Source organism: Magnolia sinica, chromosome 6, assembly GCF_029962835.1.
Source record: "Magnolia sinica isolate HGM2019 chromosome 6, MsV1, whole genome shotgun sequence".
NCBI classification, from domain to species: domain Eukaryota; kingdom Viridiplantae; phylum Streptophyta; class Magnoliopsida; order Magnoliales; family Magnoliaceae; genus Magnolia; species Magnolia sinica.
The window spans coordinates 17,712,399-17,727,700 of record NC_080578.1 but is presented as its reverse complement, the minus strand read 5'-3'; the positions used below and the strand labels follow the sequence as shown (position 1 = coordinate 17,727,700).

General features: G+C 38.2%; 1 protein-coding gene across 2 annotated transcripts in view; it reads left to right on the top strand.

The window, feature by feature from the left end:
• The first annotated feature begins 246 nt into the window (after nt 1-246).
• LOC131248435 (uncharacterized) overlaps nt 247-15,302 on the top strand; it is a 32,651-nt gene continuing 17,595 nt past the window's right edge. Inside the window, exons 1-8 of one of the 2 annotated variants that reach the window (XM_058248714.1) lie at nt 247-452; nt 541-871; nt 4,039-4,130; nt 4,271-4,290; nt 4,866-5,100; nt 5,180-5,275; nt 5,370-5,485; nt 5,583-5,679. In XM_058248714.1, coding sequence (XP_058104697.1) covers nt 543-871; nt 4,039-4,130; nt 4,271-4,290; nt 4,866-5,100; nt 5,180-5,275; nt 5,370-5,485; nt 5,583-5,679 — 985 coding nt within the window. In that variant the 5' untranslated portion in view covers nt 247-452; nt 541-542. The remainder of the gene's footprint in view (nt 453-540; nt 872-4,038; nt 4,131-4,270; nt 4,291-4,865; nt 5,101-5,179; nt 5,276-5,369; nt 5,486-5,582; nt 5,680-15,302) is intronic. The other variant, XM_058248713.1, reaches the window with a different exon arrangement.

Below are 15,302 nucleotides of genomic sequence, written 5' to 3'. Positions count from 1 at the left end.
TTCAATCCGAATCGAGTCGAGCTCAGCCAAGTTTAAAATTTTTTTTAGTTCAAAATATCAGCTCGACTCGGCTGGAACTCAATTTCAAACCTAAGTCCATCCGAGTGGAGCGAGCTAACCACGCTAACTTGGTTCGTGTACAGCCCTACTTGCTACTCACGGTGTTATACGCTGACACCTCTCTTGGATCTCCTTCACGCGTGCCACCTGCAACGCCAAAAGCCAAATAGGGGCAATTCCGTCATTTCCTAAAATTGGTAAAGCAGTTTGCCGAGATTTTAACAAACGGAAAACCCGACAGCCTCGAATCCCTAATTTTCCAGTCGATCGTTAAAAATCGCGGGACTTCTTCTCGCGACCCTTCTCTCTAGGCAGAAAAGGTCCGAAATATGAGAATGAAATTCTCGACAACAACAAGAAGAACAAATTCTCCTGATTTCCTCTCGAGACTGGTGAGATAAGAAATTCCCTCAATTTCTCGCCTCTTCTCGTCTACCTTTTTCCTTCCTACCTCATGCCATTTGAAATTATTTCTCGTAGGAATGAGCTACTTCAAGGGCCTCGTTGATTCTCTCAGCGATTTTTTCTCTGGTATAGACCCTAGCAACGAACCTACCCCGTCGGCTACTTCCACCGCCCACGTCCGATCTCACGATCACACGATGGACAGCGTCATCGGACCGTCCATCTCCAACGAAAGGATCGCACATAAGCTCAAGGGATACTTCGATCTAGCGAAGGAACAGATCGATAAAGCCGTCCGGGCTGAAGAATGGGGTCTGATCGATGATGCGGTGGCCCACTACAAGAACGCTGAGCGTGTGTTGCTTGAAGCCAGTTCAACCAGAGTCCCTTCCCTCGTTTCCTCCAGGTAACATGAAAGGAAAATTTTCATGCCTTTTCTGTAAAGATGCTTTGAACACGTTTTTCAATTCTGACAAGTGAGCTGCCGATGATTCTGTAATCCAGACCACTTGTCTGTTGTGTCTCATGGTGGATGGACCACGCCCAAAAAATCTCCTTAATAGTATAATGATAACCTTTGGATTTGAAGCCTACAAGTATACGATTACAAGAGAAATACAGCAATAGTCGACATTCAACTGAAGAAACGTCAAATATTGAGATTTTATACTCACGGTCTATCCATGGCAGGATGCCACAGGACAATGGTCTGGATTACTGAACCACGGGCCGCTTGTCGGAACTGAAAACTTGCGTGTAATGTGTAAATCCTAGTTTCCCATATTCTACAATTCCTCTTCGATACAATGCTGAACCCTGTAATTTTAGAACTGTGTAAATGGTTCATCATAAGCTATTGCATGTGGATACACTCCCATCACTCTTTTTGGCCATCTTGAGACCTTGCTTTTGAATGGAGAGCAGAGATGCCTCGGCAGTTGATGCAACCAAATGGCCACATAAGCCAATTGATCAAGATTTGAAGAAAATGCCCACATCTCTCGCTTGCACGCTCCGCACATGTGTACAAGAAAAGGACCATTTTCCTTTTTAGCCCATTACTACTTTCGTTTTCTTTCAAATCTCTAGATTATGAAATTTCCTCTTTCTTTCATATATTTATTTTAGGCAGTGAATAATTTTAGACATTTTCTTTTCTAATTTTTTTTCTTATTTTAGTCATTTTCTTAATTAGAATGCTTTTCTTATCTAAGTATCTTATTTTAGGCATTTTCTTAATTGGAATGCTTTGTTATTTAGGTGCTTTCCTATTTTTGTATATTTTTAGATTCCATAGCTTTTATTACAGATTGTAAGGTTGATTATAAGTAGGTCTATGGCCTACGGAATAAGACAAGCTGATTAATAATCTCTTTATGAAATTCTCTTAGTTTCTCTATGTTAACTGGGGGGGAGTGATCTCTAGTTCAAGACTAGAGGATTGTTAAGCTTGCTCATAGTCTTGCATTCGTGATCTCTAGCATTTGGCTAGAGGATTGTTGGGCCTTGTCCTGCAATTTCTTTCTTTTCTTATTGATTTATTTGCTTTTCCTTTCGGGTTTGCATTGGCATTCCTTGCATGGGTATTGACTACCGAGGTGGTAGACATCATGTTTTGCTTCTAATTAGCACTGTCAACCGACCAGGCCCAGGTCCTGTCCAACCAGTTGAAATCTTGGCTCAAACTAATCCAGGTTTGGCCTGTTGATAGCCAAATGCTTAACTAATAGATGCAATCCATGTGTGTCCCACTTGTCTCAAGGGCAAAGATTGAGAGGAATTTGTAATTTTGGTGTGATTTCAAGTTCTTTGTAATTTTGAGCTTTCGTGGGTTTATTTTGGTCATTTCTTTTTAATTGTTAGTTTTTAATTTGGAAGTTAGAAAGGTTGTTAGAGTTAGTTTTGATTAGAGTCACCAAGATTAGTTATAGATAGGTCAGGATTGTTCTATAAATACTGTATTTGAGATATTGTAAAGAGTTTCTTCCTTCTCTCTCTCTCTCTCTCTAATTTGAAATAAAAATTGATTTTCTCTTCTAAGTAAAGAGAAAGAGTATGGTATTCAATGGTGGTAATTGTAGCCATAACGGCCACCGCCATTACCATTATGATACAGGCTGTTATGGCCTTTTTTATATTGAAAAAAAACCTGTGTTGACCCATAATGGCCGTAATGGATCATTACAAATCCTTTAAAAAAAAAAAAAAACTTTTTCCATAACTCGTTATGGTTCCCACCCTCACCCTTTCTGTTACGTAATGGCCATTACCGTTTTTTTAATACCTTCAGAAAGATAGGGTCTGATTGATGCTTGTGCTGCTTGCGGATTGCCTAATCTTGGAGGATTTCCAGCCACTCACCAGATTCAAACTCCTTGCCGTGGGAGGCCACACCGTAGATTCTACTCACCCTTCCTGCATCACTAATTCAACTACTTCTTGAAATTGTATTGGGGATTTTCAAATTCAATCATATATTTCAAGAAGCAAATGGGCGGCTGACTTTTTGGCTAGGGAAGGTATCACTAGACTATCCTTAAGTATTGGGACTCCCATAGCATCAAGTAATGCTGTTTGTTTTGTCATTTCTTTTATCCTGTGGTCCTTTTGCTTTCAATCATTTTTACCTAAATCATGAAACCCCCAAGGTTTTTTGTCCCAATCTCCAGTTCGGGTTATGGATCATTTGAGATCCTGATAGCTATTTTTAGCAACCTAGAATTATGGTTCTATACCGCTGATTAAATTGTAATACAAATTTATAGTTACAATGTAGAGATTTATAATTTGAGTTACTTAGTAGCACGCATATAATATAATATTGTGCATGCAGGGTCTATGGAAATGACATTTTCATTTCATATATAAATTTCAATATGACCACACATAAAACTGCATTGCATACACTTTGTGCATGTATTGGAGCAACTCACACGATCCTACCCCTAGCACACCATGTATTGGACGAAGTAGTTTATTGTTTACCCTTTCCGGTACCATGTACCCAAGCAATTCATGATCGTGGTGGCCTTGCCTTTAATAAAACTCACCATCATTTATAAGAAGAAAAAGAAAGGAAAAAGTTGTTCTTGAATTTGTGCTACCACCATATTACTACCTTGTGTTCTAACATAATTGCAGCAACTAATTCAGTCTCGATGGCACTTGAGATAGCTCAAAGTTTGTCTTTGTTTCTTTGTTGCATCATATCCTACTGTATCTTCTTCCCTAGTCCTAAGAGCATGCATGAACATAATATCCTCGCCATGCCAAAAGCCTTTTCTTTCCCCCCCCCCCCCCCCCCCCTCCTTGTTTTTTTCTTTGGGAAGGCTGGCATTATGGATGAGCATGTCCTGTCCTCGTCTTCTTCTTCTTCTTCTTCTTTTGGTGCTAGAACTCTAATTGAACAATCCAATGCTTAACCTAGAACTTTACATTTAACAAGCCAAATATCTAAAAACAATTCCAACTACTGAGAGGAATTCGATAATTATTTTCCAAATGCCATCTTATTTTTGCTGAGGCCAACACATTGGCGTTATATTAAATCCTTTTTCCTGGTTTTTGTTACAGCGAACAGGAGAAGGTCAAGTCTTATCATCATAAGATTTTGAAATGGCAAGGGCAAGTTTCAGAGAGACTACAAGTATTAAGTAAACGGGCGGGTCTGAAGGAGTTCTTTTTATCTGATTGTAAATTTCTTATATCATGTAATAATCAGCTATATTATTCCTTATTCTTTGCCCAGATTAGCTGATTATATTTGTTTTCTTTTTTCTCATTGAATTCCTTTGAATCTCTCCAGCTGGCACATCATCAAGCAAGGTACGTATTGTTATGGGTTTTGGTGCATATTCATTCCCTTTTCCTTTGATGTAACCACTGATTTCCTGATAAGGTATTATAACTTGTATCCTACAGTGGAAAAAAATTGAAATCTTTGCTGCATACATAAAGTTATCATCTGTTGACTTTACACTTAAAGTTACCACTGATTACAATGAATTAGAACTCTAGAAGGATTGAACTTTATGTAAATAGCTTGATAAAATGCAGCTGTATCTCAGTAAGCATTTGTCAGAACACCCAAAAACAGTGAAGCAGATCGCCAAGTGCGAAGTCGTGCCCTCCAGACGATCAAGGTGTTAACTGTGGCACCATTTTCCTGCAGCTAGAAGGAACTAGCTTCTATGAGTTCATATATCTCTATTTTATTTTAACTTTGGTGGTATTTACTGTCCTCAAAAAATGGTGGCATTGGCAGCTGCTGCTTACTGGTGCCATCCTTACTCTTGGTTCTTTAAGACATCAGCTTTTGTGTATATTATTGCACTGATTTCCTGATTAATTTTGGTTCTTGTGTTCCTCAAAAACTGAGTTTTATTAGATGTTCTCTACAGACCACCTTAAACCATTCACAAACTGGAAGAGTCGCGCCTGCAGTGCCTAGAACTCAAAAGGGTATATTACAAAGACCGCCTAGTTCCAAAGGAAACAATTCCATGGCAAGGAACACTCCAAATAATATTGGAAACCCAAAATCAACTCAAGAAGCTGGTTATGATGCTAAGTTGGTTGAAATGATAAATACCGTGATTGTGGACAGAAGTCCCTCTGTTAAATGGGAAGATGTTGGTAAGAAACTTCGATTTCATTTTTCTTTTTCTTGTTAAGTGTGTGCATAATCTAGACATACAAATGGTTTCATGTGCAGCTGGTCTTGATAAGGCAAAGCAAAGTCTGTTGGAAATGGTTATCCTACCAACTAAAAGAAGAGACCTATTTACTGGCCTTCGGAGGCCAGCTAGAGGCAATTCTCTGGAGACCTCTTCTTTTTAATCTTCTTCTATTGTAGTGAGCAAAATGTCCCTAATTTTGTTCAATGATTTCTTTTGTGTCATCAGGATTGCTTCTCTTTGGTCCACCTGGTAATGGGAAGACGATGCTTGCCAAAGCTGTTGCTTCAGAGTCAGAAGCAACATTTTTTAACGTGACTGCCTCTTCTTTAACATCAAAATGGGTGTGTTCTTGTCATAATCTGCTCGAAATGGGTGGAATGTATTGTTTCCCTTGTTTTAGTTAAAACCAATTTGATCAATTTTATGAGCGTGAAACAGGTGGGTGAGGCTGAAAAGCTGGTGCGAACTCTTTTCATGGTTGCTGTTTCCAGGCAGCCGTCAGTAATTTTCATTGACGAAGTCTGCTACTCCCTCTGTAAACTTCCTTTTTAACTTTTGCATGTTTCTCACTCTGTAACCCTCCTTTTCAACTTTTGCATGTTTATTCTTAATATTGTCTCTAATCTGTTTCTCTCTCTCTTGATGTGTAATAAAATCATAGACATCATGTTACTCTGTGTATGTGTGTTTTTTGTAACATGCCAGGTTGTGCTTTCAGTTATGTGTTCTCACTCACATGCTGAACTGGAGTATTTGTGCTTAAAATGAGTACAACACTCCTGACAGTTCTGTCTGGAATGCTCTCATTCACATGCTAAATTGGAGTATTTGAACTTAAACAAGTTCAACACTCCAGAAAATTCTGTGCGCACTAGGGGCCTGTTTGTTTCACCGTTTACAACAGTAACGGCAAGTAAATGAGTAATGATTATTTACCAGGGAAAATATACATATGAAATGGTTTTGATGGTGACAGTTTCACAAAAATCGAGGTGGCGAAGAAGAAAAAACGTAAAATCAATGGGGCCCACCATCATGTATGTGTCTGATCCAAACCGTCTATCCGTTTTATCAGCTCATTATAGGGCACGAGCTAAAAAATGAGACAAATTTGAAGCACATGTGGATTGCACTATACACTATAAGGGAGTCGAACACCTACCGTTGAAAACTTCTTGGGGACCACAAAAGTTTTGAATCAAGCTGATATTTGTGTTTATGGTTCATTTATATCTCTCTGACCTTATAAACGGCGTGGATGACAAATAAACATCATCGTGGACCCTACACAAAATTCCACTTTCCTGCCTTGTGGTCCACTTGACCTAACAATCCACCTCATTTTGGGACTCATGCCCCAAAATGAGCTGGAAAAACGGATGGAAGGCATAGATCAAACATATACATCATGGTGGGACCCACAAATTTTAGGGTGCGATGCAATTCCGTTTCTCGAGGAACATTTACCTTGTGAATTTCAACTTTCTCCAAACACAGATTAAAAGTAATCATTACCAATTTACATGCAATTACCTTTGTAAGCGGTGAAATAAACAGGCCCTGGAATTCAATATTTCTGACCTTTTCAGGTGTTGTTTAACCTTTTAAATTGTAAGCATGAAAAATCAGATCGTCCCTTTAAGCGTGCAACCAAGTTTTGCGACAACTCACACTTGAGCCTTGTGAAAGTTGAAGTTGAGTTTTGAGTTTTAAAATCTTGTTTGAAGCAGATAATTATTACTAAATGATCTCCTATGGAACTGAAAAATGGACTTTCCAGGATTTTCTTCCTTTTAAGGCAGATAGATCCACTCAATCACCATCCCCGACCATGATGGCAATGAGGTGCTATTGATTCACAACCCCTGAATAAGCTACTGGTGTTCAATCAGTCTCATCTCTAGAAAATCTCTTTGATAAGAAAATCTCCTTGCAGATGGTATCAAGATCTCCCTTTGCCATAGCATTATTAGTTTAGTCACCACTTTTTCATAAGCAAGACTTTATTGTTCCTTGTCGCTAGTAACTCCTAATCCTAAAAGCTCCTGTAAGCTTCCAGTCCATAGTTGCTATTTATGTGGTTTTCTTTTTGTACTCAATCATATCATTGTCATTGATGTCATCTTTAGTCACATCTTTTTCACAAGCAAGACTATTGTTCCTTGTCTCTGGTAACTCCTAATCCTAAAAGCCCCTGTAAGCTTCCAGTCCATAGTTGCTATTTATGTGGTTTTGTTTCCTAGTCAATCATATCATTGTCACTGATGTCGTCATCAAAGCCTTGCCCCAACCAGTGTTCGAAATACCGGTATTGTGTTACGTATCGCATCCTTAGGATACAAATACGTATTGGTTATTGCACGGGATATATCGTTTGTATTGGGCAATTTATCGCGCTTTTTGGAAACATGGGGAAACATTAGGAAAATGGTTGAATTTTTCAATGAAACTTCAGGATTGTTAAAAGAAACCTTAATACACACCTTTAAATTATAACATCTCAAAAAAGAAGTGCATGTAATAAGTTTCCTTTGCATAGGGTCTTAAGCTTTGCGCTGTCTGACTGAACTAATGCAACTATATTGAATGCATAACATTTTGAGTGTATGTGATGATCATTGCATCAAACACTCCTAAATACCTCAAAATTAGTCTCAATTGACAGCTGGTTGAATGGAGATTCTGAAAAAAAATAAAAATAAATTTTATTATCCAAAAATTGACAAGGACTTAACAAATTGGTAGATTAGCTCTCATACATGCTTGATTTCATGTTTGGATTGTAAAATTGCAGGAAATTTGGGAGAAATTGAGGAAATTTTGAAAATTTCCTAAATCGGACCACCTACACTCAAATTTCGAAATTAGAGTGTATGTGATGATCATTTCATCAAATACTCCTAAATACTTCGAAATTAGTCTCAATTGACAGTTGGTTGAAGGAAAATTTCAAAAAATAAAATAAAATGAAGAACATGAATGAACCAATGGGTACGAAATCAAAGCTCTAACTCCATGATTTTTCATGCAAAACATGAAGAACCAATGGATTTGTAACCATTTGACACTAATTTAACATATTTTCAACCAAAAAAAGGGGAGATTGGAAATTGAAAATGCTCACCAAATCTAACACGTGGGATGTATCGGCACTACCTGCGCATTTCGTATCGCATAGGTGGGATACAAGATATATCTGCCGATATCGTCGATATTTAAAACATTGGTCCCGACTATTTGGGGTCAGCTATATGAATCCTATATTCCTATTCCACCAATCAAAATCATATCTCAGATGTTAATATCTCTTCTCACCACCTTGGTCCTAATCTTTCTAGATCTTCCTATCATCTCTTTTCAGGCCCTTCAACCCTAATAATGTTCCCCTCCTTACAAGAGTTGTTTTTGGTATTTTCTTTCTTATTATTATATTTTGGTCCTTGTTGCACATGGCCAAACCATCTCAATCAACTCCGTCATTTTGTCTCCTATCCGAACTAATCAAAGGCGGCTTTGGATGACTTCATTCTTAGCATCCTTCCTAGTCTTCCCAGAGATCCATCTCAACAATCTCAATTTTGCAATTCTTAGTCTTTGCTCATGTTGTCATCTAACACCCAACAATTTGCATGTTATAGCATAACTAGTCGATTTGTTGTCTGATAAAATCTTCCATTGGTTCGATACGTGTGCTTAAATCATACAACACTCTAGACCCACATATCTGCTTCCATCTTGATTCCTGCTCTATCTTATGATCTAGAAATTTGTTTTCTTCGCACATAGACAATGGATAGGTCAAGTTGTAAAATTATGCATCTAGGTTCGGTTATTATTTAGTCCTCATCCCTCAATTATTTGTTCGGATCCATGCATTCATGCTATACTATTGTGATTCATTGGGCATCTGCTGATTTTAATAATATAATGCAATTGCCGTTTATGCATGACAAGAAACCTTTTTTTAGCAACATGACAAGCAATTGAATTATCATGGAATTTCAATAAATATTAGAAGATATTGTTGACACCCACTATGATGCAGGGACATATGATGACCTAATCCTAGATGCATGTATAATCATGTTAAAGAATATTCAAATAAATATACGAATCAACTAACCTTTTCCAATCAAAGGGATTAGGTAAATTTCAATACAAAGATAAGGGTCATTCCGTCAAGATCATGCCCCTTAGCATAAAATCGTGTAAACAGTAAAAAGGGAGGACATAGGGATATGAGGATATCCTAGATTTAACATAAGTCAGTCCATAGTCAAGTTTGGATATGATTCTATTGACTAATCATCATTCTTTTCCATTCAAACTAAAAGAGGATATCCAGAGAGGAACGAAAGGGGTGAAGAATGAAGGGTTCGAGATGAAGAAAGTACAGGTCCTTTTGTCCTCAAAAGAAAAGAATGAGGATGATTCTTACATTTTCCTACACCTCGAAGATCTATAAAGAAGGAAACTTGAAATCGGGGTGGAATCCTCAACACCTAAGGGTCAATCCTGAAATCCTAATATCTTGAATAAAGAGGAAGAAAATATAGGAATTTCTATTCATTCAACAATAATAAAAATAGGATTTCTCACAATGTATATATAAGCTATGGAGAAAGTCAAAGTGCACTAAAGCCCCTGAAAACAAAAAAAATAACAAAAAGACGAAAAAATAAAGAAAGTGCAATAAAGCCCTTAAAACAAGAAAAAAGAATAAAAACGCATAAAACTAAAACACCCGTGTGGTAGGGTGTGAAATTCAACCCATGGATCTATGGTTAGGGTGCGGTCATGCTACTCCAACACTCGTAGCGCGTCAGAAAATGGGTCCGATGGACCCAACGTTCATCCACATCAATCTCCGGTACTCTGTCGGCGATGCCTCCTCCTCTGGTACACTCTAAAGAGTGCACCACTGATGTCTGCATCACACTGCAACTACGTCATACACCCATCCTTTCATCATCTAAGCCTTATCCCCACTAATTAGATCGGTTACATGAATCCTTTTCACCATTCCACTCTATTAAGGGCCATAACTTTAGTTAGATCATAGGTCATCAAGTCCTTTCTTACTACCTCCACCCACATCATTAAGGTCTTCCCCCTAACCTTTTAGGGCTTTAAACTTGTACGGACTCACTCCTAACCGGCAGTTCTTGGTCTCCATTGCACCTGGCCAAACCATCTTAGTCTAGTTTCTCTAATCCTATTACCTTTTTGGTGCCACTCCCAAATTCCCTCAAATGCATTCATTTCCAATTTTATCCTTATCTTGTCACTCATCTATCTCAACATCCTCATTTCAGCAACACTCATCCTATGGACATGTTGTTTCTGAATTGCCCAACATTTTATCCCATAAAGCATGGTTGGTCTTATAGCTATCCTATAAAACTCTAGAGGCACATCTCCACAAGGTGTCCCGTATCGGTATCGGTTGGCGTAACGGTGTCCTCCAAAACCGATACGGATACGGGGGCGTAACGGTGATACGGGGGCGTAACGGCCCGTAACGGCGCAAATTTTTTTTTTTTTGCCAAAAAAATATGAAAAAATATGGATTAAATCCAGAATATTTTAAGCATTCAAAATATGCATTCATTTATAAATTGGAATATGTTTATGGTGGTGTAACGGTCCACTCTTTGGTGAGAAGTTGTACCGGACTGTCTGATGAATTTATGAACCAGATAACCTGAATTTGACTACAAAATTCATATATTTAATTTTCTAACTATCTACTATCAATGATAGATATATTAGAATGAATGTAAAATGAAAATATCTTACATTAGGTGTTTGCAATTATTTTTGAGGAATTTCTCGAACATACCCGTGCACGTGACTGTGATAGTGTGATTCCTGTCTATGAACTGTCATCCTCAAGTCAAGAATATTAAAAAAAAAAATTAGTAGTGTCTGATATACTCCCCTGCAACTTGATTAAGGATTACTTGATTGGTTGTCAGGGGAGCTATTTTAAATACAAGTTCGGCAGTGTCAAGTGTGTGCATGGCTTCTTGCAATAATACTGTTGTGAGCTGTCTGCTGCAAATACTTACCTTAACACAAATATATACTCACAATCATAAGTCACCACCAAAATGAAAATCTGCTTTTTTGTGGTTGCTTGACCTCCACATTATCGTCATCGTCACCATCAGGCTGAGGCTGTCCAATAGGTGTAGGTGCTACATATCCATAATATCCAGTGCCAGAAGGAAATACTAGATCAACGAAACTAGAGGATGACTGATCCTGACTAGGTAACGACTCTGACCTGGAATAAGGATATCCACCAGTGCCCGTCGAATAGCCATACTGGTGCCCATACTTAGGCTGTTGAGAATCTTGAGATTGAGAGTGCGTCTGCTGTGATGAGTAACTTGGATTTGGATCTGGATATCTATAATCATATGGATATTGATCAGGAGGGCTACTCCAACATGAATGTGATGGAACAGGCTCAGTATAACCATCATAATTCAATTCACCATAAGAATATCCATCATAATAACCAAGACCATGAGCTTGCTGATGTTCCGAACCTCTCGGACCCGGTGCACCACTAGATGTACCCACCTCCTGCTGGCTGTATCGTGACTCGGTACACTCATAAGTCCGACCTCGTGTACCACCTCGTCGCTGTTCATCGACATCGTGATCTGTAGACGGCTGTATAGGGCACTGAGTAACACTAGAAGTGCCAGCACCAGGGGCAGGGGGGTCATCGTCTTCATCCGACACGGTCACGCTACCACTGCTCGTACTCTTTTGTTGATCTTGAGCCGTATCTGTACGTGGCATAAACGCTGCCCCTCTTACTGGGTCCAACACATCTGCACGACTCTCTTGTTGCGCTCTGCATATTTCTGGGTCATCAATTTCCAATTCTTCACTATCCTCTTCAATTTGTTTTTCCCTTGTTTCCAACCAAGGTAGAAGTGGGTCATCCTCATCATAAATATTGTCCAAGTTTATTAGACAGTAGTCTCCGTCATTAGCAGCTGTAATGCTCCTATGATGTCGTCGTATTCTTTGTTTTATATTGTAGTGCATGAAGACAAGTCTATCTAATGTTCTAGTCTGCAATCTATTCCTATTCTTTGAATGAATGAGCGCAAAACAACTTCAATTCCTTTCGCAGCTAGAGGAGGATGTTGTCTGGCTCAAAACTTTTACTGCAATTTTTTGGAGAGCCTTCGTACTCTCTCCGAAATTAATCCACCATTCGGCCGGTTGCAATCTAGATACTGCATGCTGTGCAAGAGCATCTCCAAAGCTACCAAGGCGATTTCCAAATGTATCTAATTCATTTAATGCCTTTATTTGCAGATCTAAGTCAAGCTCTAATCTCTTTATCACATTTTTTAGCCCGACACGAACTTCATCATCCGCAACAAATGATTGGGCATATCTATACCTAGGATTTAGGTAGTAACCTGCTGCATGAAGATCGTGATGGAGTTGTTTTGTCCATCTCTTGTCGATCATCTTCCAATAAGTCTCCCAACTTCTACAATCACGTTGAATTGCAAACTTTGCCTTATCCATGGCATCATATAGGAAGCCCATGGTAGGTGCTTCATCGGATTCAACAAGACGGAGTACCCTCATTAGTGGCTCCATCACCTTTAGGATCGCCTTGACCTTCTTCCAATATTTGTTGTCCCGTATGGTGTTCGCAACTTCGACCGGTGTTCGTGATGTCTTCTTCCCATGTTTTGTGTTGAGCCATTCTCGGGAAGCGAACATCTCACTCAACTCTTCCCTATGCTGGAATAAACTCTCTAATGCTATAAAGTTTGTTGCGAATCTAGTCGCCGCAGGCCTCAACAACTCTCGTCCTTTCGTGAACTTTCTCATTATTGCAACTACTTGATTATGGTTGTAAATAAACGTCGTCACTTCCCTTGCCCTTTCGACCATTTCCTTAACATTCTTCTTCTTCCCAATATCTTCCAATATAAGATCAATACAATGGGCAGCACATGGTGACCAAAACAGATGTTTTCTCTTATCCATCAACATGTCCTGCAAGCTTATATGTTGCTTCATTATCTGTCACAATCTGCACTATATTCTCCTCTCCAATCTTGTCCACAACTTTATCCATTAGTCCATTAATATAAGTAGAATTTTTTGTTGCCTCTGAGGCATCAATTGACTTGTGGTATATAGTTCCTAAGTGGCAGTATACCATGAAGTTGATCATGCTGCGTCTGGTTGGGCCAGTCCAACCATCACATATGATTGTGCATCCTCTGGCTTGCCATACAGGTTTAAAGGTAGCCACGTATGCTTTCACATCCGCATACTCTGCATCTGTCCATTTCCCTCTAATCTCCTTAGCCGTGGGAGCTTTTATTCCTTCACCTGCTTCTGCTGCTGCATCAATTACCACCTGCCAATATGGAGAATTGGCTGCGTTAGGAGGTATGTTGGCATGTATAAATAACTTTGCTGCTGCTCTACCTAATTTCTCAACAGAAGTTCTACTCCACATTTGTTTTATCTTCTTTTGTTTAGTTGATTCTTTCCTAAATAGGATTGGATCAATAGAGGGTCTCCTAGGCTCATTTACTTCTTCATCCAAACGTATAGGGGCATCATGTGAAGATGTCTGTCGTCGGCTCCCAAACATACGTCGTAACCCACCAAACCTACCCCCCCTCCTGCAGAAGCAGTTGCACTCCCACTCCCACTCCCATTGCCCCCCCTGTATCACGCACTGACCCATGCGTGCCAAACATGCGGCGACGTTCTTCCTCTTCACGAGCTAGACGCAACCTCTCTCTCCTAGCTATAGTAAGTTCTCGATTTGAATCTTCGTCAGAATCAATAATATCTTCATCACGAATGCCCATATATTCAGGACCAAACACTTCCTGTCGAGCTGCATCCAAAATATCATCTTTCTTCTTTTGTACAGCAGCACGTTTACCCTTCGACTCATCTAGACTAGCTTGCATTAAAAGCATTATCTCTTTCGGTACTCTACTACATGGCGCAACTTGACCCTTTCGATGTGCCAAATGTTGTTTGAGACGGGTAATTCCACCAGTCACTAGTCTATCACAATACTTGCACTTCATTTCGTGCCTAGTACTACCAACCCTCTCATAATGTTGCCATCCAATATCATCACTTGTTGTTGGCCAGACCTAGACATTTCTTTAGGCTTAGGTAGGCACTAGATAATTAGATTTGAGTATGAGTGTATGACCTATGTTAATAAAGATGATTTTATATTCTAACTAAACCCTAAGAAGCTCCAAGGCAAAACTTGTCCAATATAAGCAAATAAAAACATAAAGTCACTAATTCGAAAATAGAAAAAAATTATAAAATGACACCCCAAATCTGTAAAATACATATTAACATGTTCTACTATGATTAACACATCACATGGCATGATTAAAACATAAAAACAATCATTAAAAAATTATTTTTTAAAATTTAAAAAAAAAATTCTTAAATAGAAAAAAATATTAAAAAATTATAAAATGGCACCCCAAATCTGTAAAATGCACATTAACATATTCTACTATGATTAACACATCATATGGCATGATTAAAACAGCAATACAACCATTAAAAATTGATTTTTCGAATTTTAAAAAAAGGGGCAAAATTCATGCGTAAATAGAAAAAAATATTTAAAAAATATAAAATGGCACCCCAAATCTGTAAAATGCACATTAACATGTTCTACTATGATTAACACATCATATGGAATGATTAAAACAGCAAAACAATCATTAAAAATTGATTTTTTGAATTAAAAAAAAAGGGGCAAAATTCATGCGTAAATAGAAAAAAATATTTAAAAAATATAAAATGGTACCCCAAATCTGTAAAATACACATTAACATGTTCTACTATGATTAACACATCATATGGCATGATTAAAACAGCAAAACAATCATTAAAAATTGATTTTTTTAATTTTAAAAAAAGGGTCAAAATTCATGCATAAATAGAAAAAAATATTTAAAAAATATAAAATGGCACCCCAAATCTGTAAAATGCACATTAACATGTTCTACTATGATTAACACATCATATGGCATGATTAAAACAACAAAACAATCATTAAAAATTGATTTTTTGAATTTAAAAAAAAAGGGGCAAAATTCATGCGTAAAT